This window comes from Gekko japonicus, unplaced genomic scaffold, assembly GCF_001447785.1.
Source record: "Gekko japonicus isolate JY-2015 unplaced genomic scaffold, Gekko_japonicus_V1.1 scaffold272, whole genome shotgun sequence".
NCBI classification, from domain to species: domain Eukaryota; kingdom Metazoa; phylum Chordata; class Lepidosauria; order Squamata; family Gekkonidae; genus Gekko; species Gekko japonicus.
This window is the reverse complement of record NW_015161413.1, coordinates 960,180-984,694: the sequence shown is the minus strand read 5'-3', so window position 1 is coordinate 984,694 and position 24,515 is coordinate 960,180. Positions and strand designations below refer to the sequence as shown.

Here is a 24,515-nt window from a genome sequence, read left to right as displayed (position 1 = left end):
AAAGGTTGCTTAGCAACAGCTGCACAGTGAGCAATAGCACATTTCCCAGACTGCAGCATTTTATGATTTAGACCCTCCCAGTATTCAAGTCATGCTGTAGCATGACCAAAATAGACTATGTCGTATGTATGAATTCATTAAATTATTTTTACTTTAAAAAGAGATAATATATTTCACAATTAAAATATTTTAAACAATTTTGAAACATTTTGCTGGAACCTTCGAGGGGAAATGCTATTATTGTATTAGCATAGGTTTTAAGTATCATGATCTTAAATTCAGCATGGCTCTCAAGTCACTTGTAACGTGCTCGTTGTAAGAAATGGGTTCATTTAGTAGGCAATGGATTTTAAATTGATGGTTTCTTGTTCTCCAGAAGTACTAGGCTGGATCAAGTCCAGCTGGACTCTATACAGGCAAAGCATTTGGCAAGAAGAAAACACAATATTTTAGGATACTATCACACTTTATGAGAAGTGACAGAGGGAGGGCAAGATACAAATGTAAATAAGAACAATAATTCAATAAGCCCTCTGGAAACGCACAAACAGATAGACCAATTTATCAACCACAGTTTTTCAGAAGTCAGGTCTGGAACCATATGTTTCCATCTCCCCCCATCTCTCCCCTTTTGTGTGAAAAACCTCCCCCCATAGCTTTAACCATGGTTAAGGGTTGAATTGTTATCTCCTTTAACTAGCTCTAACCCCGACTAAAAGCTAACTTTTGTTAATTAACAATGGTTCTTAGCTGTGCCAGTATAATTTTTCATCACTGATACAGACCAAAAGATGCTCAGAGAGAAATTTCATGACAGCAGCATCCCCATAGGCCCCTTAATAATTGCTGAAGTTCGGTAATTTATGTATGCGCAACATCTAGCCGGCCTTTGGCAAAAACCTCTCAATCTAGATTAATACCACAGCACTATCAAGAAGATAAAATTCACCCTAAGTACTTGGTAACCCACATTTTGCTTTTGGCAAAGATGGAACAGAAATTTTAATTTGTTTATTTATTCAGCCATAAAATAACATGTTTCATGGGATATTTCTGGAAGTATGTTGACCTTTGGAACTCTTAACAGTGTTGCCATGTAGACTGCTGCTATGCCTTTAGGGAAACAATTAAATTTGTAGCCCTATCAGGTGTTGCTGGAGAGATGAGGGATGCAAAAATGGCAAGAGAGCAGGGATCAGTAAAGGCGGCATGAAGCTGGCTGCTGCAGCTTGCATTGACACACGAAAAACAAGAGCAATAAAATGAGCCTGAACAAAGGCAAACTTGTCAAACAAACATGGCCTTGTAAACAAACAAGTACAATTATAAGAAAATATTTGTCCTTCTATTTTACACTTCAGAAATTAAGATTACAGATCTGAGTACAACCCTTGTAGTCCACAAGCAATAAATTTTTTTTTAAACCTGTCATGGAAATGTTTTGGTAATTATATATATTTTTTCCCAATGGGGTCTTCTTTGCCTTCCCCTAGAATTATTTATATTACTGGTATAAATATATTTCTAGCATAAATCTGCACTGAAATCTGCTCTCTAATGTCGTTAGAAGAATGTGTACTACGCTTAACTTAATTCTGTTCAGGTCACATTAAGTGACAATCCTAAACCCAAGAGAATGTGGTCCACAGAAATCAACAGGACTTACAGCCGAGTAAATCTTCTTAAGATCACCGTGTACCGCATACAACCAAGCCTGCTTACATACAACTGCATAACTATTATCTTAATACAGGGCGACCAGAAGCAAAGGTAGACAAGCCTACCACATTGTCAATATTTGTGTACAAGACAAGAATTTTTGCTGATGCTACTTGTCAAGAAGGGATGAGAAAAGCTGCGTTTTCTGAAATTCCTTCTAATCCATCTACCACAATTACAAGATCTCATGTTTGACACAGCATAAACAGATATGGAATCTTACTCAAGCTTCCAGAAACATACCATTGGTAGAGCTGCCTGATCCATTAGCTTCAAAGCAAGATTCTGTGCTTGTTCCCGAACCTGATCTTTGGCATCTCCCATTCGATCCACCAACACCAGAAGAACTAGAGGGGAGAAATAAAGCATTATGAAATACAAAGTTATACCTTCAGGTTCACAGGCACTTTCATCCAATTTCTCTAGAACTGGAATTGACTTTACCACAGGTTCTACAGCACAATTCAGATATAAACCAGAGTTAGGTAGAGGATTCCATGGGCCTCCTTGATTTCCCACTCTCATTTTAGCTCAACAGCTACTAATGCTTTTCAGTCAACCATAATTTCTTTGTTCTCTGCCTTCTAAAAACGGATTAAACAATTTTTTGTATGGTGGACAAGAAACCATAGCTTACGATGATATATGGTGGCTGACATAAATGTCAGAAGGGTTTCAGGGAAGCTGGAAGCCCATAAGCCCAAGGCTCTCAGGTCCATCCACATAAGACTGTTATTGTTTCTAAATGTCTATGTGTTTCCACCATAGGCTTTATTTACAAACCCCTAGGAAAGGAACAACCTACCCATCTACTCCAACCATCTTTAGAGTCTCTGCTTAGGTACCCCTACCATCTCAGGCTAGATGGGTGGCTACCTGAGAAAAGGCCTTCTCTATACTCCCTCTAAGCTGTGGAGTCTTGTGAGCAAAAATTCTACTTTGTGAGCTACTGGCATTAAAGTTGTGAGTGAGCGATTTGGCTACTGCATAAATTGGTTTGCTTTGGAGCCATCCTTCCTAAGACAAATATGTGTGAGCCGAAGGCTAAATAACCGTGAGCTAGCTCACATGATCTCAGCTTAGAGGGAACACCACTGGTGGCACCAAAACTTTGGAACACCCCTCCCGAGAGTTTTGTCTGTCTCCTTCAATTGTTGTTTTCTGCCACCAGGTGAAGATGTTTTTATTCTGTTTTGCATATTCCCAATAACTATTAGCTTCCTCCCTGGTTCTTGGGTATTATATCTGTTTACTAGCAGTAAAGCCCGTTGTGGAAATAAATACAACGAGATCTAGAAAGAGGCTCTGGGGGAGTGCTCTGGCTTTGGGCAAACAGTGTCATTTTGCTGTGGTGACCTCAGCAGGGTATAATGACAGAGTCCACTGTTTTCTCCAGAGGAACTGATCTCTGCTCCCTGAAGAGTAGTTGTAATTTTGAGTGATCTGTAGCCCTCACCTGGAGATTGGCAACAATTGTTACCCAGGATGAAATGGCTGTTTTGGAGGGTGGAGTCTATGGCATTCTACCTGTCTGAGGTCCCACCCCTCCGCAAACCCCACCCTCTCCAGGCTCCACCCCCTCAAATCCCCAGGAATTTGCCAGCCTGGAGTTGGCAACCCCATCTCCTTCCCAGCTAACCATCAACCTCCCATTATCTGCCCCTTTGACTTCAGCTGACTTCCGCCCTCCCTTCTGCAGAGCAATTGTAATTTTGAGCGGTCTCCAGCGGGGTGGATTCTGTAGAGGGCCGCATTGGGGGGGGCGGAAGGACTCAGCAGGTATAATGTCATAGGGTCTACCCTCCATAGCATCCATTTTCTTCAGGGGAACTGATCTCTGTCATCTGGAGATCAATTGTAGCAGTGGGAGATCTCCAGGTCCCACCTGGAGATTGGCAACCCTAGGGGAAAGTCTGCTGCACAGCAGGGGGTTGAAGAGAATGGTTTGATGGGTGCTGGGCCAAGATTGGCAACAATAGTTCCCCAGGAGCAAATAGCTGGGTTGGAGGGTGGAGTCTATGGCACTGTAACCTGTCTGATGTCCCCCTCTCCGGCCTCCACTCCTCAAATCTCCAGGATTTTCCATACCTAAAGCTGGCAACTTTATCTCCTCCCCTCTCAGTAGCCTCTTATTTTGCCTTAAATTGGTTTTGATGCCAGCAGAGTGAGAAAATGCCAGAGGCTCTGGGTGGGTGCCTCATCGTAAATGCACCAAACAATTCCTAAAGATTTGCCAAAACACTACTCTGTCGACAAATTGCAGCACTTTGAATTAGCACCAGAGCTTTAAGAGCTCTCCAGCTGTCACCTGGAGACTGGCAACAGCTTGTTTGGAGGGTGGGGAGTATGGCATTGTATCTGTCTGAGGTCCCCCTCTTCCTCCTCCTCCTCAGACCCCACCCTCAGCAGGCTTCATCCCTAAAATATCCTGGAATTTTCCAACCTGGAGTTGGCAACCCTATGTCCCCCCCCCAGCCTCTGCCTAGAGAAAGGGCAGTCTTTCCCTGCAGTGGGAACCAAAGCAGCTGTCATCATTCTCCTCTCCCCCTATGAGGTATGTTAAGGTTGAAAGTGTGTGAATGGTCCATAATCCCCCAGGCAGCTTTTAAAACATGATCCTGGGACCTACACACCACCAGACATTCCAACTGCCTTGCGGTGGGGGGGGAGGAGTATGAGGTGTGGAATGGAGTGAAGTCCAATCAGCTTCCATATGCAAAAGACCTTGAAGGTTCCATATGCAACTGACATTCCAACTGCCTTGCGGGGAGGGGGGGGAGTTTGAGGTGTGGAATGGAGTGAAGTCCAATCAGCTTCCATATGCAAAAGACCTTGAAACGCTGGGCGGGACTGCACAAAGCAGCCAGTCAACCCAGCCAGCGGCTTCTGACTGACAGTTCAAGCGTCCATACACTAAAGGAGTGCATTTTAGAACTTTGGCACCCACTATTCAATTATATATAAGGAGAGATATGTTTCTATTGAACTATTGTATACACACTTTATTTTAAATGTTTTTAATGTTGAAATGTTTTAATGTTTGATGTTTGCTACCTTGGGGACTCTATATTGGGTACAGAACAGGGATTGAAATGTTTTAAATAAAATATTCGCTCTGGGAAAGATGCTGTTAGGACGGCCCCATTTACTTCCCTCCCTCAGAGGCAAGATTTTCCCTCCTTTTTTCTTTCCCTTTACTAACTGAGCCATCCTAGTAATGTGTTTTCTTCGTTCCTGAAGAACTCTGGCTGTCCCAACCTGTCACAGTACAATATTTTGGCTGTGGGCTCAGCCCAGGAACCTAAAAGAAGGATCAGGAGCCCACTCTAACCTAAACAACTTAAATAGCACTAGAGGTGCTTTTGAAATCCAAAAATAACAAAACATTTTATTCAACACAGAGGGGAAAGGTCAGGTGAAATCAGGGGTTGAAATTTCTGAGGTAAAACCAGTACACACACAGACTTTAGTTCTTGTGTTTCAGGCTAATGAGACTTTCCTAAGCTATTCACAGTTACTTAAACCTTTATGTTGAGAGGCTTTTGTTACAGTGTTTTCCCAAATACTCCAATTCACTTCGAGTATTCACTGACTCTTTTGGTTTCCAGAACGCTGCCTGATACACCATTTCCAGTACCCAGACTTCTTCTCTTGAAACACCAGTACTTGTCTTGAGTTTTTAACTGACTCTTAAGGTCTCTAAAGGAAGTTTCTAACCCACCAAATCAGGGATCTCTGTACTCTTCAGAGCTAACTCCCAGTTTGACTGAGTAGGGAATTTTTCTCTCACACTCTCTCAAAGATCTATCCCCTTTCCTTGGCCCAAATGGAAGTCTTCGCCTACTTCCCAAACTTCCTTGCCAACTTTCCCTCAGTTCTCCATCTGTGTTAAACTGCTCTCAGCTAAGACTGAAATTCAAAACTGTCAATACCCGACACTTCCCAGCTAGAGCTGAAATCAGTCAGTACTCAACTCAGCCAAGGCAGAAATCTGACTTTCTCCTCAGCATGCAGCTCCCTCAAAACTGTATCTGCTCAGCTGATGCTAACGAGTCCGATTGCTTGGAGCAGCCTGTCACTCAAGGCTCTCTGTTTCTGTGAAGAATTAACCCTTCACAACCCTTCAGCTGTTCATACAGTACTTTTAGAAGTGCAGTCTGTCACAGCTGCCTTTAAGCAACTTTAGAATACTAGAACTCCCAGGTCTCCAGTTTTGTCTAGCAAATTTTTAGCAACCCCCGCCCTTAATACTGAAGGAAGTAAACAAGAAGCCTTGTATGCTTTTCACATTAAATACCAGGCAAATGTATACTCTGCTTTACAGCAGTGATACATATGCATGATACGGAATATCGAAGACACATACCTCAAAATATGAAATAAATCTGAGTACATAATACTCAAAATAAGGATTTTGAATACCAGTTCGAAAAACAGCCTCTCCTATAACAAGTCCAATACCTCCGTTCCTCTACCTTGCTTATACATGGGAAGCAACAACAGTCTCTTGAGCCCATGTCTCTGGGCTATTCATCTGCCTTGCTGCGAACACAGAAAGACTACAAAAAAGGAGCTATACAATACCAAGGCAAGCAGGAGAAGGGAAATGAAGGTTTTACCACTTATCAAAAACCAGATGTCCAACGCAGATTAATCAGACTTCACTGGTTAATCTGTTGAAGCCACTACTTTGTTAATAGCAGTGATTACTGCTTTTAGCCCTAGTATTGAAATGCCTAGCTCACAGGCAGAAGCTCAAAAATCCAAACACTATTAAACACATTTGAAAAAACCTGCTGATTTTAATGACTGTAGCTTCTCTATAAATATGGATAAATCAATCCTCAGCTACCTACTGAAACCATACAGCACATAATTTATAAAGTTGAGGCCATGATTACACTTTTGTAAGTTAGACATATTTGGATGCTAAATTACTATGATAAAAATCTCAAAAGGATTTTTCACATTATAAAAGGTACGTATCTTCACAGAAAACATGTGTGACCCAGCTTCTGTTCACCACTAATTGTTAACACACCAGGTGTATTTCATATGAAGGCTACATATATATTTAACCTACTGGGATATGGATCAGTGCAGTAACAGACAGTAACAGACAATATCAACAGACCTCTATTAAGACTCCTACACAATATATACCTCAGTGTGTATCTGGAATAGCCCTGAGAACCGAAGTTGGGCAGATGTCTTACGAAGCAAAGGTCTGGGGAAGAGCATTCAATTTGAAAAGTAGGACTCTAAAATCAAACCCAGATCTAAACCTCCTTGGACTAGTTAAGTTGGACCACCACACAAGTGATTGGGACAGATTATTGGACCGTAAAGTATTATGTCTGGGCGTCACCCATGATGTGATAGAAGTCACAAGTAGATAAGAACTGTCACAGTTTGAGAAACTTTGACTACGAGAGCACATTGATTAGAGCCCACAGAGTATGCTCAGCCTTTTCAGTAGGCATTCAGACTCCACCAACAATGCCAAACTACTTATCAGAGATCATTCTTCCAAGTATAGAAGGGCAATCATGCTAGTGCGCCTGAATGCCCTACCTTCAGCTGTGATGTCAAGAAAATTTAATGAGACTTCATACTCAGATAGACTCTGTAATTGCGGCAGCAGTAAAATTGATTCTGTGGATATTTTGCTTGATTGTCCCAAATTTTCAGCTCTAAGAGATGAGCTGATCTCCTCTTTATTTAATCAGGACTGCCTCTCTCCAGAAATAAAATCATCCTGGTTACTTAGAGACAAAAACAAACCAACTACTCAGCGTGTGGCAACATTTCTAGCAGCCGCTATCAAATCATATGACAACTTTTGTGGCAGCAACCTTTACATTCTTTCATGTTTTCCTGTGGAACGAGGTTTATTGTGAGATGAGGGTTTGCTCTTTATGACTCCAGTTGCAAAAACAGTAAAGACAATAAATAAATGTAACCCTGCAGTTCTAACACAAATGCTTTTCTGAGGCTCAACACTCAATCTGGTTAATGTCAATATGAAGATTCTGGAATTCAGGAGAGGAATTTCACTCAGGAGACTCCAGTTGAAATCACGTACAAAGACTGGATATTTCTGTAATGAATCTGGGTCCCCATGCCACCAAAGATAAACGGCCTCCCCTTTCCTAGGATGAATGGAGCAGCTTTTAGGCCTCAAGACAGACTCTCCTTCACACACAGGTACCTGGGCCTTGCTGTAGGTTTTTCCCTCTGGGTTCCACATATTCTCCAAGCCTAGAACTGGGCCTGATAGAATTGGAGGGAACACATAAATCAATCACTGCTGAGAAGGCAGAGCCTTGAGAGAGTTCACATAAGACACAGCACAGGGAGGGAGGTTGTTCACTCCTAAAACTGAGTGGCAATGAGGCTGCTTTCAGAGGGAGCTGATCCCTCACCCCAAGGTGGAGGTGAGACTGACCTGAATGAGATCAGGTGAAATAGGCTTAGGAATACAGTAAGGCAGTTGCCTTAGGGAACGTTATTCTTTTCCATCTGACTTCTTCCTGTGGCAGTTTTGCCCTGTGTGTTTCTAGCATACCTCGGGTAATTCTTGTCCATTTTCACTACTATTATTTTATTAGTCACAGTATTTGGCTAATAAATTAATATGGGTCCTTTATGCTTTACACTTCAGGGCACTCTCCAACTAAAGAGGGAGCTGGTGGGGGACAGGGAGGGTGTTCACACGCAGCTTTGCTAGCAGCCAAAAGTGACAAAATGCAGAGATGCATTTTTATTTATTAAAATATTTATATACCACCTTTCCCCCTGCAAAGGGTCTCAAGGCAACAATATACGCATTTATCCTTCCAAGGAAGATTAGGCAATAAATTTGCTATAGCTCTTGGACTTTTTAAATTGTGAATAGTGTTTTTTATGTGCCCATATATCAAGTGTTAATTGCTATGTCTTGACTTCTCCATCTACAGTGTTTATGCCAAGTTAGGTAATGTGCTTCTGTGTACAAGAGCAGCATCTTGGTACTCTGAGTCCAACTGGGATTGTCCATGAACTACACTTTTAAAAGCCTCCCTCAACTCCCACCTCTCTCTGTTGCTCTTACTTGCCACTCTAGCAAGCCTTCCACTCCCCCTGCACTCAACAAAGTATATCATACATCATGATAATCCTAGGAAACATTTTAATGTTGCAGTATATAATTCCAATTTTAACTTGGAAGAAATTTATGACTGAATATTTCTACTGCTTGGTCCCAGTGAAAGTGCCCCATGTAAGTATATTCAAAAACATTTATCTCTACTGCCTGTGAAAGCATCCTCCTTGAAGATTCAGACACAGTTCGGCCTCTGTACATATACTGCCTTCCTGAAACGATTTTTAACTTCATAACAAGCTTCCCAACTCTGATTCACTTATTTTGGGTTGGCTGTGGAAATCATGCAAGCCAGAATAGTTTCGTTTCTGTTCTTTACAAAAATGCTTCACTGTTTTCTATTAACGACTACATAGTACTAATTCTTCCTCTGTACTTGCAGAAACTTCAGTGGGAACTAAATAAGGGAAAGTGCACTTTAACTGAGCTAACGATCTTAAGAACATTATTTAAGCACCAAACAAAAGAGAAGAATTCCACATATACCCGCAGACATGCAGAACAAACATTGAACTTTTCAGCACTGCTGTTACACAAGTCAAAAGTTTAATCCTAGAATAATGAATCTGAAAGGTACTTAAATGTCGTAAGTGATTTTACATGACCAAAATCGTGCTGTGATCTGATCTGAATTAGATTAGTTTGCCAATGGGAATGGTGCCATAGTTTTTTCGTATCTTATTTCAAAGTACCAACTACAACTTTCACACAACTACAACTCGCTTCAACTATCAAATCAAAACTAATCTCTGCACTAACAAGACATACACAGTAACAATATTTATGAAGGCATTGTTGTGGCTCGAAAAATCCTGTGTGCACAGTCACCTAAAAATGTTATGCTGGCATGAAACAACTCTTTGAAGTCAAACCAACCAAAGCTTATTAAAAGCACAAGCCAAAGACCATGCTGCTTTGTAGAAAGTGATATATGAACCTACACAATATTAAGTTCATTTGCACCTGGGACCTCCCTCAATGTGGATGAAAATGGGGTAACAGATATGGCTCAGGGAGACCTAAAGTACAGAGATTTTTTATGCCAATAAAGGTGTTGTATTTGTGTACAGAGATTTTACTTTCTGGTTTTACTTTCTGCCCAGGGAGTGTTAAAGTCAGGAGGCACAAAGAAGTGTACTAGTTCGAGGCTTTTGCTTCTCTCACATTTCAGATAGAACTCAAATTTCAAAAATCAGATGAGCCATCTGACAATAACCCTTGCTAGTGATCTTCATAGGCACAGACTAAAATTCAGATGTCATCAATTAACATCTGGAGAGTTCTTACATTTTCGAGATGGGTGATTCATCAAGCACTACATTCCTCTGCAAAATTAACAAAAGGGCCTGGCCACTTTTTTTTTTTGCTTCCAGGTAGCCATACCGGGATACATAATGTAGTATGAGAAGCCAGGAGTCTGCGGATAGCAATCCTGTGGAGAAGCATTCTCTGGGATTTGTGGGGGATCTGGGTATGCTTGGTAAGGACAGAAGGCGATCCCTTCTCATGCCATCTAGCTAACGTGATAATGAAGCCCTGCCACTTTTCTAGGGAAGGGGGCAAGGACTTCCCATGTTAGGAGAAGGGGATGAAATTCGCTCCCCCCCCCCCCCCCTTTAAGCTTTAAGGCAAGCACTCACAATGCCACTGCTGCCTACATTCACTTGGATGCCGGATCACCTCACTGCAGTACCTGGAAAACATGCTGATTTGTTGCTGGGAACCAATAGCTCAGCCCAAGGAAAACTAATTAGCTAAGTAGCACCAAGGAGATACAGTCCTAATGAAGTCAACATAATTACTTCTGGTGTAAAAGTGAATTGGTTCTCATCATATTTTTCCAATGGAAAGGATTTCAGCAGAGAAGTAGCAACGTGCCATTCTGCATTCAGTGAAAACAGCCAAAGGCAATTTTCAGTTGGGATACCAAAGTTCAGTTTGTGTGAGATATTGGTATTTTCCTACTTCTACAAACTGTTGTAAAACTTTTCCCAGACCACTTCCCATCCCTGTTTGTCTGGTCTCGATCTAGATATTATTAACCAATAAGGAAGTTCCTAGTCTCCTCTAATAACAGCCTTCCAATCAAGGGCAAGACTGAGCAGAACCTGCATCACAGCCATTTGGACTATGGCTCTGGAGAATGAGGAACCCTCTTAGGCCTGACCTTGTAGACCACATGTAGAAAACAGACATTTTTTTCTTAGACCTGTCTTTCAAGTATAGCTGGTAAGGGTCTCAAAATATGATGTTTGAGCCTCCAAAAAGCATATGCAGCTTGCAGCATGCACTTTGAAAAGAGGCTGTTCAGTGTGTGCCAGTGTGGGAGGGCCTGGAGATCAAGTTGCTAAAACCTGAGAAAACACAGCAAAAGGGAGATGGCATGTACAGAGGTCCTTATGATATACATGTAGTCCCTCTACCTAATCCAGTCATATTAGAAGTATTTTGAAAATAATATGGATTTTGGTTGCTGAAATGCCGGCTTCTAAATCTGAAGTAGCAGTTGGGTAACTCAAACCATGCTGTACTATCCTCTAGCATACTACAATCAACTAACACAATGTCTGTTTGTTTGTTTTTTACTTTAGTGTATCCAAAACCAAAATGTGAAGTGCAGACTGAACCCATTTTAAGAAATTACTACCTGTACACCTTTAAAAAGAGTATTTTAAAACCACTCACCAGTTCCTATATAAGATTTGAAGCGTCCTGACAATCTGTCAACAAAGGCACCTAGAAGATCTAATCCAAGTAATGACACCTATGGAAATGATAAGAAATGTTAAAAATGCAGGATCACGTGATCGGTTTACACATCACAGTCAGGTTCACACAACTATAACCTTTTAGGATGGAAAATCAGACAGTAATTCTAGCTAAGGCTGCCTTTGATCCACCTTTACATTACAGACAAACCAAGAACAGGTTTAACATTTAGTTGGTACCTGCTTCTGTCATTCAGCTACATAGCATGCACTGCAGAAACATTGTGAAGAACAGTGCTTGGCTTCAGCCCCTCAGTTCCTAATCCTGGGGAATATATACAATTTGGGGATGGGGGTCTGAAAGCTGATTTTACATGCTATGAATTTAAAGCAGGTACAAGCTAAACAAAGCAGGTACAAGCTAAATTTGCTTCTATTGTAAAGCAGGCTTCACTCACACCAGGCCATGACTTGGAAGCCAATATCAAGAGGTCTGTCTGCATTACAGCATAACAACAACTGGGCCATCATAGGCTAACCTCAGAGAAGGCTTCTGTTTTATACCTCAAATTCACTTTTTATTTCCAAATAGCAGTGTGTTTTGGTATTGCTTGGATTATGCAGATATTCCATCATGAGGCATTTTTATTCCCCCACAACTCATTTTTATTGCCTATGCTCTAATTTAGAACTGCAGAAGCTCTGTTGAGCTTTTCTCTATAGTTTGAACACAGAATCACACAGAGTCCATCCTGTCCTTCAGCTGGCAGAGAACAGAAGTTTAAGAGACAGAAGGGCTGCTGAAGCTATTTGGAAATATGACTGCAGTAAGCAGAGAGTGAAAAACTAATTGAGGTGATAAAGTGGTAGGAATTTTGGAAAAAATCTTGAGCACACATAAGCAATTTAGCATTGCAGTTGGCCATGCCAGCAAGAGTCACTCTTTTTTGGATTATAAGATAACAGATAATAGTAATAGAAGTGCTCCCTGGACAAGATTCAACAGTTTTCCTTATCAAACATAAGTTTTATTTCCTTTTAATTAGCAGATGGGACATTTAAGATAAGCACACCATGTATATCAGGGGTGTCAAACATACAACCTGTAGGCTGGAATGGACCCATCCAGGGCTCTTATCCAGCTTGTGAGCAACTAAGAATGTAAGAGAAGTCAATGTTGGATCAGGCCAATGGCCCATCCAGTCCTACACTCTGTCACACAGTGGCCAAAAATACCAGGTGCCATCAGGAGGTCCCCCAGTGGGGCCAGGACACTAGAAGCCCTCCCACTGTTCCCCCCAAACACTAATAGCCACTGATGCTCCATATGTTTATCCAATTCCCTCCTGAAGCCATCATTACCTTTATTGCCAGATGACAGAGGCTGTGCATTTTGTCCCTGTGTACTGTCCCAGTGCTAATGAGCAATGGGTGATGGAAGCAGGAGGATGGGAATCAGGGAGATACTTTATGGAAATACTGTAAAGAGTGTTAACGTTTTAAGCCTGTTGTATTTTGTGTAAAAAATATTAATTGGGTTTGCCTATGTCCTCTATAAAGTTTTTATTTCCTGTACTTGGCATTATATTTTATGACACACATGGCCCGACAAAGTAACACTTATGTCAGATCCAGCTCTTATAACAAATGAGTTTGACACCTCTGATGTACATTTATGTTTGCACAAAACACAGCCATTTTTTTTATCATGAAAGGAAAAACAAAACTACCATATGTGAAAGGGACATATTGTCCAGGTACCCTGCCCCTCAAACACAACTTCGCAAAGCAGAGCTGGTTAAATCACACCCCTCCACACAAGCCATTTCATTTTTCGACACCAGGGTTGCCACAAGCAGAAAGCACACAGGGAACACCATGACAAATACGTACTGGGAAAGGAGGAGGGAAAGAAGCTGGAACCAGTCCAAAAGTGGGACCAAGCAAGCTGAGAGGAGGGTGAGAAAGGAAGCTGGAAGATTTTATGTCTTTTAATTGTATTTATGCTTTGATTGTTAGCCGCCCTGAGCCCGCATCGCGGGGAGGGCAGGGTACAAATGAGATAAATAAATAAATGGCGCTGGAACTTCTATACTTTATAGGAGAAGAAAGGGTGTATGTGTGGGAGAAGTAAGAATAACCTCCTTGTCTTGGAGAAGCTTAGGTAGCTGCTCTGAGGATGCTGAGAAAACCTCAGCAAAAGCTAAGGAAACAAGACTTTGGCCTTCCTCTGCCACCTACTGGCTTGTCAAGGAATAATACATCAGCTAAAAAACATTAACAGCATAAACGTCCTCCTTTGCTCCTGGAAGGTTGCGCAGTGTGACATAAGCATGTATCTTCCTATCTGTTTACAGGAGAATGATCAGATCTACTTAGCTTCAGTAATGCTGCAGCTTTAGATGCTCCCAGCCCATTCAACTGGCTTTTAATATCACTTATATATTTATGTTTTATTTTATTTACTTTATTTATACTCCGTTTTCCTCACCGAGACTCAAGGTGGATTACACAGTGTAAATCAATACAATGATCAGGATGAAACATCTAATAAGCAATGTAATAGAGCTAGGATTGTAGAACTCAGAAACAAAGCAAATATCTGAACAAAGCATATTCAACACAATTGAAATAAATACACAATTTTTCGCCTGACAGCAGGCCTCTAAAACTTGCAATTAGAGAACAATTAAGATAAGATTTTAACATACATATAAAGGGCCTCTGTTGGTTTAGATTCTCACTTTGTTCCAGGCTCCAGATAAGGGAGAGCTGCACACAGCTATGGGAACTGTTCAGTCACAGCTGCGTTATCAACAAAGCAAGGTGGTCAGAAGCATTTAGGGAAAATCAATTAGGCCATTCTTTATTATACGCACAGGGTATTCACACCCATATGCTCCTGGCTTATGTGCATTATATGTGAACAATTAAGCCTTACTGTTTACCTGATAAGGTGGTGTTTGAGGAAGAGTTTCTGGAAAATGAAAAGGACTTCAACAGAAATGTTTAACAGCAGAGGAAAATTTTCAAGAGGTGGGTAGGCAACATTTATATGCAACTCAACTTATTCGCAACAAGCTCAGCCTGCATGCATGGATTAGCCTGTTATTACTGGGTTACCACCTATGCAATTATTTAGAATATGTCATAAACTATTCTGCCTATGGAACCAGGAAGAAATATATTTCTTATGCTACAATTTCAGGGAGGAGGACAGGATAGAAGTGAGGAATGTCTCTTCCTAGAATAAAGACTACAACGGTTCTGGGACATGATTCTAAGAACATACCACCCTGCTGTATCAAACCAGCACTCCATCCAGTCCAGCATTCTGTTTCACACAGTGAATGATGCCTCCAAGCACTGGTCTTACTGCCTCTGAATGTAGACGTTTCTCTTTAATCATCATACCTAGGAAGCACTGATTGACCTTTGCCTTCATGAATCTGTCCCTCCCCCTACAGCAGGGCTTGACAAATCCCAGGCACCAGGTCCCCAGTGAACCTAGTATTTTTAGCAATTATTCTGTATAGTGTCTCTCAATAAGAAGTCTCATTGGAATATATTTTACTGTATGGCATAAAAATACATGTGCATGATGTTATTGTCATTGCTTGCTTATATGTTAGCTTTACAACATTCAACAGTGATGAATTAGTTAATATCTTAACCAGCTGCTTTCTATACTGGCTTCAATATTCAATTATATGGCACTTCTGAAATAATAAAGGAACTATCAGAAATAGAGACAAAGTGTAAAGAGGTTGGGATTAGGTTTTGTGGCACCAATAATTTGAAAATATGATAATTAACATATAAAAATCTGAAGAATGGGGAAAAAAGTCTAGCTCCTAAATGTTTTGGGATTGGCTTTTAGAAAATTTGTCAAGGCCTGCCTACAGCTATGTGGGCTAAATGATATGCACAATATAGCACTAGGTTTGCTTTACGAACACCATGGTGCAACTGCTGCCACTATATGAGCACTAAATCTACTTACCATTACATACTTCCAGCCACTACACAAAGCACACTGCATCACCTAACAGCTACAGCAAAGCAATACAATACAGCCACATATGTTTCAGTTCTTTGGACAGATTTACCTCTGAAAAGTAAGGCAGTCTCAAAACTGCAGTTCATATCTAAAGAAGTAAACAAACAGATAACTACGCAACACTTTAGCAGCTATTGGCAGAACATTAATTAGTTTTTTCTTAATTTCAGGTACACCATCTGTAGGCCAAAGGTGGAGCAAAATCAATGCCAGGTCGTATGGTAAGTTGTAACCTGTTAAAGCGTGGATATTTTGAATAATTTCCAATACTGAGCAACAAATGGACAATCCCACCATACATGTATGTACGATGCTTTCTCACCACATCGCTTCCAACACAGTGGTGAGGTATTTGTGTATATATGTGCCAATTTTACAGGTGTAAGGTACCATCTGTGTAGCACTTTCATCGCTGATTCCGGAATATTGAGGGAGTTCGATATTTTTTGCATGCGTTTTCTAGATGTCTTCCCATTGATCGTCTGTCAAGCATCTTTTAATGTCTTTGCGCCATAGGTCCTTATAGCTAGGCGGTTTATTTGACTTCACTTCCAGGAGTTGTTTGTAAATCTTGGAAATTAACCCTTTCTTAGGTTTGTTTTCTTTTAATAGTCTTTCATAGTTGGTACGTGGCTCATAAAGATTTAACTTGAGTTTACTATCCTGGAACAGATGTTGTACCTGCATATATTCCATCCATGGCAGTTTGCAACCACCCTTCTTTTCCAATTCAAATTTGGACAATAGCTTGCCCTTGGCCGCAATGTCAATTGGTCTCATCAAATTCGCTGTCCTCCAGTTATGGAAGGAGTTCGATTCCAATGTGGGTGGGAACCAGCTTTGTCCAGTGAATGTACTTAATGTGGAAGGAGAATTGGTTAAAAGGGATCTGTTAGCAAACTAGATTTTCAATGTGGTTTTCAAGTACGGGTTGGATATCCTTTTCAACATCGAACGATGGTTTGTTGTCCACAGAATCTCTCTGAAGTCACTTTGTGGTATCGAATTCAGTTCTATATGATGCCAGTCCAGCTCTACTGATTGGTGGTATTGGCGAATTAGATTGGCTAGTTGCGACGCTAAGTAATATAATTGAAGATCTGGGATTGCAAGCCCTCCCTTTTGAAGGGGTTTTATGATAGTTGCAAATTTAACTCTGGGACGTTTGAAATGCCAAATAAAGTTTGTAAGGTTTTTCTGCCATTTTGTTAGCGAGGAATTAGGGAGATTTATCGGGAGAGCTCTAAAACAGTATAAATATTTAGGGAAAATAAAAGATTGAATTGTCTGAATGCAGTCTAGCCATGATATCGCCTTATCATTCCACTTCCGTAGCAGGTCAGACGCTTCGGCATTGATTGCTTCATGGTTGAGTTTAATTAAATCTGCAGGGTTTAGCGGCAATTTAATTCCCAGATATGATATGTAGTTCTTTGCCCATTGAAACTGGTATGTCATTTTGAGTAGAGATGTAGTAGCTTGGTGTAGTCTTATCGGGAAAATGATAGATTTCGTGGAATTGATTTTCAAACCTGCCACTTCTCCAAATGATGTTAAGGTCTGTTGGATTACTGGAAGAGTTGTTAGTGGTTCTGTGACGTAGATCATGAGGTCATCGGCGAAAAGGCTCACCTTGAATTCTTTACCACTAATGCTGTGACCTTTAAGTTAAGAATTGTTTCTTAGAGCTTGAGCTAAAGGTTCCATAGCCATTGCGAACAGTAGTGGCGATAGTGGGCAGCCTTGCCTAGTGCCCCGAAATATGTTTATGTTAGCTGATCTGTCGCAGTTTATTAAGAGTGTAGCTTTAGGTTGATGGTCTATAGCTGAAATTGTTTTACTGAACGCAGCTCCAAAGTTCATCTGCTGCATGATTGATTTCATATAGTTGATTTCTAAGGTATCAAAGATTTTTTCAATATCCAACATCAGAATTAGTGCCTTGCCTGTGGACGTGCCTTGCCTTGATGTATGATGTTCAGTGTTTTTCTGATGTTATCCGTAATGTCTCTTGCAGGGATGAACCCTGTTTGGTCACCCAAGCCATGGGATTGACCACTTTAATAATGGACAGGCCCAGAAGAGGAAGTAAAAAGGCAAATTATAGCAACCACCTAAAACCACTCCAATGTATCGATTACATGACTCCTTGAGGGCTTGAATGATGACAGGCCCATTTTTACTTAACAGGCACTGACTGTGCAATTCTATAGAGTTACTTTAGCCTTACCTTATAAGAACATAAGAGAAGCCAATGTTGGATTAGGACAATGGCCCATCTAGTCCAACACTCTGTCACTCAGTGGCCACTCAGGTGCCATCAGGAGGTCCATTGGTGGGGCCAGGACACTAGAAGCCCACTCACTCCCACTGTTCCCCCCCCCCAAGGAGCAAGAATACAGTGCATCACTTGCCCCAGACTGAGAGTTCCTGTCTAAACCTTGTGGCTAATAGCCACTGATGGACCTCTGCTCCATATGTTTATCTAATTCCCTCTTGAAGCTGTCCATGCTTGTAGCTGCCACCACCTGCTGTGGCAGTGAATTCCACGTGTTAATCACTCTTTGGGTGAAGTACTTTCTTTTATCCGTTCTAACCTGACTGCTCAGCAACTTCATTGAGTGCCCCCGAGTTCTTGTATTGTGAGAAAGGGAGAAAAGTACTTCTTTCTCTACCTGCTCTATCCCATGCATAATGTCACCCCTCAGCCATCGTCTCTCCAAGCTAAGGAGCCCCAAGCACTTTAACCTTTCTTCATAGGGAAAGTGTTCCAACCCTATAATGTATGCTATTATGCTGTTTTAATTGTTAACTGCCTTGGTGGTCCTGATTGGGCAGAAAGACAGGATATAAATGTCGTAAATAAAATAATCTCTCTAATTGGATTGTTCATCTAAAGCAGCCACCAGGAAACAATAATGGAGCAGCTGAAACACAAAATCCAGGGACTAGGTCCTGAAACAGCTCTATGCCCATATCCACTTAGGTAACTAGCCCTTCCCTGGAGGGCCCATTCACTTGCTCATCCTTCAATGGGATATATGCCAGATCCTGACAATTATGCCTTTCTGCACTATATATATAACAAACCTGATACATAATGGCAATGTTCAGAAGCCAGTGAGAGAGTTAATTTTCCAGAATGCATTACAGCTAACCTGAAAGTCACTGAACATCATGACACTGCTGACTTTAGAGTTCATTAGCAGACTTGATTCTACTGTTTTACAATTTGAGACCACATATTTCTTCCCCACTATCACTTTTAAACTATTGCCAATAACTATGGTTGTAAATTGTCACTTCCCTTAGCTTGTACTCAGTTAATATTTTGCACAGAAAGGCATTGCTTTCCTTGGTGCTTTGACCACATTGTTTACAGTTTGCTCCCAATTTCCTGACACATTATAGCTGCAAATGAAAGTAACAGTTCATCCATTTGACACAGAATCCTCTCCACAAAAGCTTAGACCACAATAAATCTGTTATTATAAGAGAACATAAGAACATAAGAGAAGCCAATGTTGGATCAGCCCAATGGCCCATCTAGTCCAACACTCTGTCACACAGTGCCCAAAAATACCAGGTGCCATCAGCAGGTCCAGCAGGGGGACCAGGACACTAGAAGCCCTCCCACTATTGACCCCCCCCCCCGAAGCACCATATCCTTAAAGGTTCCCTAAGATTCTTGATTGCTTCTACAGAACACTGATAGGAAACACATGAACTAAAACATGGCAACAATGTAAACATGATTTGGGGAAAAATAATCTCTTTTTATTAACTTTCTGTCTTACTGCTGCACTCAGAATGATAGCGACAACATATGAAACATGCTTTGTTAGTCAATATCCAATTAATGTGGATACTCCACCATTTCTAGTTCCATTATGACTGCCACAGGTAGAGTGGATGTATATTTATATACACACAAGCTGTTCTGAAATATCTGCACAACACTACACAGTAGACTCAAACACTTGACCAATGTAAGAGTTTAAAGGACTGGTCAAATTAAAATTTATCTCATATATATATAAATCAGATCTATGCAATCCTCATAAATTTCAAAACAAGGATTCAGTGATGCTTCTCTGAAAGATTTTTAGTTGTTTACTGTGAACATATTCACCAACTACCAAGAATAGTTTAGCAAATTAGCCTCTGCCAGTGCTTAGGCTGTTTCATGGTGGTGCCGGCATTCTGGGATGGCCTCTCTGATGATGTAAAGGGGGCATCCTCTGTGTTATACTTCCAGAAGCTGTGCAAAGCCAAGTTACAAAAACGAGTATTTAACTGGTGGTCAGACACCAGTTTTGTTTTGGACAGCACTTATTTGGCTGGACAGCTACTTTTCTGACTTAATCTTTGTATGACACCTAAAAGAATTTTTTTATATATATAATTTATCTTTTATTCCTCCAGCATTCAAGTCCCATAATCTTCTCCAAGAAGGTACTATAATGTATTTAAGCTCTGGTGCCCCGCTTCTGCATATCCCTTAAAGTACTGGACCCTCTAATTTATGCTGGGTATTTCTGGGAATCCAGGTCTCAACTTTTAATATCATATCTAGCAGATGTAGGACAATGGGTTTCTTTTCTTCCTCCTCCAGCTGAGCTTCTGCTTGGCCTCGGGTTGTGGCTCTAGTGCCTGGATTTTGGAAACAGGTGAGAATTTTAACAAGGACAATTAGATTCTTGAGAAACTTTTTATGACCTGGGCAGCCAGGTGCTGGGAATTTTTCCAGCCCTATTTCAGTCATATCAAAAGCATAAAAGATTTGGGGATCTCTGATTGTGCAAGGAACATTCAGCCTTGGCACAGGATTTATCGGATGGTTTTAGCCAGGTAAATACTTAATTTTACCGCCACAGGAAACTTTTTTCCTCCCATTTTGAAAAAACATATTGGCCCCATTTTATACATTTGCACTTTAAGTTATATGTCACTACTTCAGAGAACTACTTGAGGAGGCTCACAAAATAAAATTCATAACCATTAAAACACAGAAGCAAAAATATCAGAAGCACAGAAGTTGTATTTTCATGTTTCAATACCTACAATTCAATCCATCTAATACTCAAGTTGCACTTAACCAGTGCATTGGCACCTTTCCATTCTTTTTACTACATACCAGTCTTTTCCTATACAGCCTGCCTTCCCACTCAACTTTTTTTCAGTCATGTCTGTATCTTAAGAAGGTGACACACAAATTCATCCCCCAGAACTCAGTGAACTGATACCTCTGTAGCCTGTGGAGCACGACTGCCACCAGATGACAGGAGCGTAAACTGGCTGCCGTTAAAACACTGCGGAATAACCTACTAAAGCAGGCAAACCTACATCCTCAGGTTTGCTACCACGGTCTCTAAAGTTTAAAAAGACCCCACGTATGCTTTCACATCTCGTGGCTCAATAACTTTTTCCTGTATGTCAGTCAAGACAAGTCTTCATAGATAATTTAAAACATGAGTCATTATGGGTTTTCTGAAAGATCATAAGCAGAACTATGCTCGCATAAGAGGATCACAAAATAAGTCTCCTACTGGGACTATTACAGAGCAAATCGAATAATGCTTTCTGGGAAGTAAGCTGCACAGAATAGAGCCGAGCAGGGTTCCAAGTAGTGCTGCTTAGGACAGCTCTCTTTAAATATCACATCAGTTAACAATAAAATGACTACCCACAACAAACATTTATTTCTATAACTCAAAGGACAATCTGTCTTATTAAGCAACACCAAAAGGTACTTAAATTGCAATTAGCGTGAGTGGACTTCCAGCTGAATCCTAAGCATATTGATTCATATTTATTCACAAAGTTAAATGGGATCTAGTTTTAAAGAAGTCTGCACGGAGAGGAATCTGTATGCAATAATGTGCAGATTTTACATTCATATCCTGCTCTTCTTCCCACCTCATTGGAAGTATATTGAAAAGCAGGCAAACAAAAATAGAAATTACAAGCTATACAACCATTTTTTTTAAAAAAGCCTCAGTATTTAAATATGCTGTTCTCAAGGCTTTGTGAAAGGGCAAACACCAGAGGAACACAAACCAAGGCTACATCCAGAACATGGACCTGTCCCCCACCCATGCACACATTCAGAAACAGGCATCATCAGCCTTACCTTATAATTGCTAGAGTTAACCCATCCCGTTAATTCATCAATCACTTTATCAAGGCGTTGCTGATCCTGCTCGATGTCAGAGGACGCATCCGGATCATTCAGGTACTCCAGAAATTCTTGGCCGACTTGCATCCTGCGGCCCACATCTTTCTGCTGCACCTGATCACAGAAATAATCCATCCGGCCCAACTCCATCGTTGATTACTCTGCAAGTTTTCAGTGAGGAGAGGGGTAAAAAAAAAAACAAAAAAAACCCCCGATGTGTCCCCAGCCACTCGGAAATGTCCCCACGAAGAAACCCCCAACTGCACGGATTCAGGTATCCAGGAAAGTTCCCCTTCTCTTCCCCTCCAGGAGTCTGACCAGCAGGAAGAGGGGTGAAGTCGCTTTTCCCCTGAAAGATAACCCTAAAAAATTCAAAAGCAGGATCTGATTGGGGGTGGAATTAAGTAATCTTAAAACACCCAAACAATAAAGTCTCCAGTGATTGCCGGGAAGGAGGGACGGGGAATCCCGTAAGGCTGGTCAGGATGTGTGTTCAGGAGGGAGGCCGGCGCGCGCGTCACTGTCTCCGTTCTCCCCTTCATGAACCTCCTTCCGAGTCTTGGTGGCCGGCAGCTTCTGAGGCACTTTTATCACCGGGGGCGGCCAAAGGCGAAGGGCGCCCCTCAGAGGCTGGGCAGAGGACTGCGGCCGCCGGAGCGCCTGGGTCTCCCGACGCCCCGCAGAGCCTCTCACCGCCGCGGGGAGAAGCAGCCGCTCTGCCTGAGCAGGGGAAGCAGGAAGCGGCCGGAGCCTCGTCGGTGCCGCGGCGGAGGAGGAGGAGGCGGAACTTTCATACTCCCCGCGCCAGCCCCGAACTGGGCGCGGAGGAGGACAAGGACGGCGCACGGGGCCGGGGGGCTGCAGTGAGAGAGGGGCGGCTCAGCCCGCGCCGGTTCTGTCCCTCGAGGAGGAGGCGGAGGCGGCGACCACTCCGTCTTGGGGAAGTTGCGTCCACTTCGACTCGGCGCCAGCCAGCCAGCCACACAGCCAAGGGCGTCATTCACCCTGGGGACGCCCCGCCTTTTGCTTCCCCCTCGCGCCGCCGCGCACGCGCCTCCCCTCACACCAACCTCAGCGACATGTAAACGGCTCCACTTCTGGGGTCCTTCCCCCCCCCCCACCTTCCGTGCCCAATTCGACTTCCTTCCACTTTTTGCGCATGTGTGGAACTGCGACGCGCCTCCCTTTCCTTGTGTTTGAGTTGTGTGCGCGTGCACTCGCGCTTGCCCGCTCTCTTGAAAGCGCGCATCCGGCTCAGAGCACCGCCCCCCCCCCACATATCATAGAGCGTGGCTAGAGCGGCAGGCTAACTACCTAGCTTCCGCTTGGGGTTTTCGCTGTAGGAGGCGTGGAGGGGGGAAAGAGGCTTGAGGTTGATCACTGAGGCGGGTGTAGGTTCGTTGAGGGTGGGGGCCATTGACCCAGAATCCCATTCGCTACATCCTGAGAGAATGCTCAAGGGAAACTTTCGAACGTTCACAATTTCCTCGAGAAATCGCACCTGTGTTGGACAGAGTGTTATGTCTTTTTTGTTTGCTTGCTTTCTGGAAGAGTTCATACGCTGCTGTCCCACCATAGCTGCGCTAAGCCCTTGATTTCCTCCGTGTTTCCCAAGGGAAGCGGCCACTCCTGCTCCTCTTCTGGGGCGGGTGATAATAGCATCCAAAAAAAGAGAGGAAGCCCTGTCTTCAGTCAATGAAAGTGTAACTCTGTTTCAAAACAAGGAAGGTGCGCATGCGCCGAGTGACCGCTACTGCGCCTCTTCAAGCACCGCATTGCCTCCGGGCTCCTTCAACCAATCATATCGTGCATAGAAGAGAGGGCGCGCCTCTTTTAGGAGTCTACTGCGAGGCCTGTCTACATGATATATTTTTAGGCAATGAAAGTCAATGCAAAGTGAACCAGAATAAGAATAGCAAAATGTAGGTATTCAGTTGTAGCTTCTTGGCGGTTTGGAGACTCTTCGAAAGATTTTTTTTTGGAAGGAGCCCACGTTTTCAGGCGCTTTAAGTAAACAGCCCTCAGGGTAGGTCGATTTTTGAACTGAACACTCGCAGGCTCCTCCTAGCCAGGTACGCGCGTTTGGGGTTTTGTGCGCGTATTTAGTGTTGAGTGGACGAGGAGGACGCTTCGGGTGTCTTGAAAAACTGCAAGGCTTTTAGGACACGTTTGTTTCAGTGGAAGCTAGTTGCATTTCCCCCCCACCCCCTTTGGCGTGGTTGGAATGTGATAGGACAGAAGGATTTGTTAATTTATCTGCCAGGAATAGTGGTTGCAACCAGTACTTTTTGGTTTTTCTTTAAACAAGTGCTAGTACTTCTACTGCAGATCCCCACTAGGCTGTTCTCTTTCTCTGATTGATCAAGGCAGGCTGGGGCACAGGGATCAGGACTTGGGAGAGCCTTACTGCCATTAACACACATACAAAGCCCTTATAACCAATAATTATAGGTTCAGGTAGGTAGCCGTGTTGGTCTGAAGCAACAGAACAAAGTTTGAGTCCAGTGTCACCTTTAAAACCGACAAAGTTTAATTCTCTGAGCCCCGGGATGGTGGCCTTGGAGTCCTAGGGGTAAATTCCACCTCTTGCGTCTGATGCATCACACGCAAGAGGTCATTCTGGCTCCCCCAGGTCTTGTTAGGGGCTCTTTAAAAAGTTATGGCTGCCGCCAGGGGCGGCAGCGGTAACCGCGGCGGCAAAGGGGG

General features: G+C 42.4%; 1 protein-coding gene across 1 annotated transcript in view; it reads right to left on the bottom strand.

Annotated features, from left to right (window-relative positions):
* CLASP2 (cytoplasmic linker associated protein 2) overlaps nt 1–22,874 on the bottom strand; it is a 151,365-nt gene extending 128,491 nt beyond the window's left edge. The window contains exons 1-3 of the mRNA XM_015427377.1: nt 21,765–22,874; nt 11,549–11,627; nt 1,963–2,066 (exon numbers count right to left, since the gene is read on the bottom strand). Coding sequence (XP_015282863.1) covers nt 1,963–2,066; nt 11,549–11,627; nt 21,765–21,959 — 378 coding nt within the window. The 5' untranslated portion in view covers nt 21,960–22,874. The remainder of the gene's footprint in view (nt 1–1,962; nt 2,067–11,548; nt 11,628–21,764) is intronic.
* Nucleotides 22,875–24,515: the final 1,641 nt, after the last annotated feature.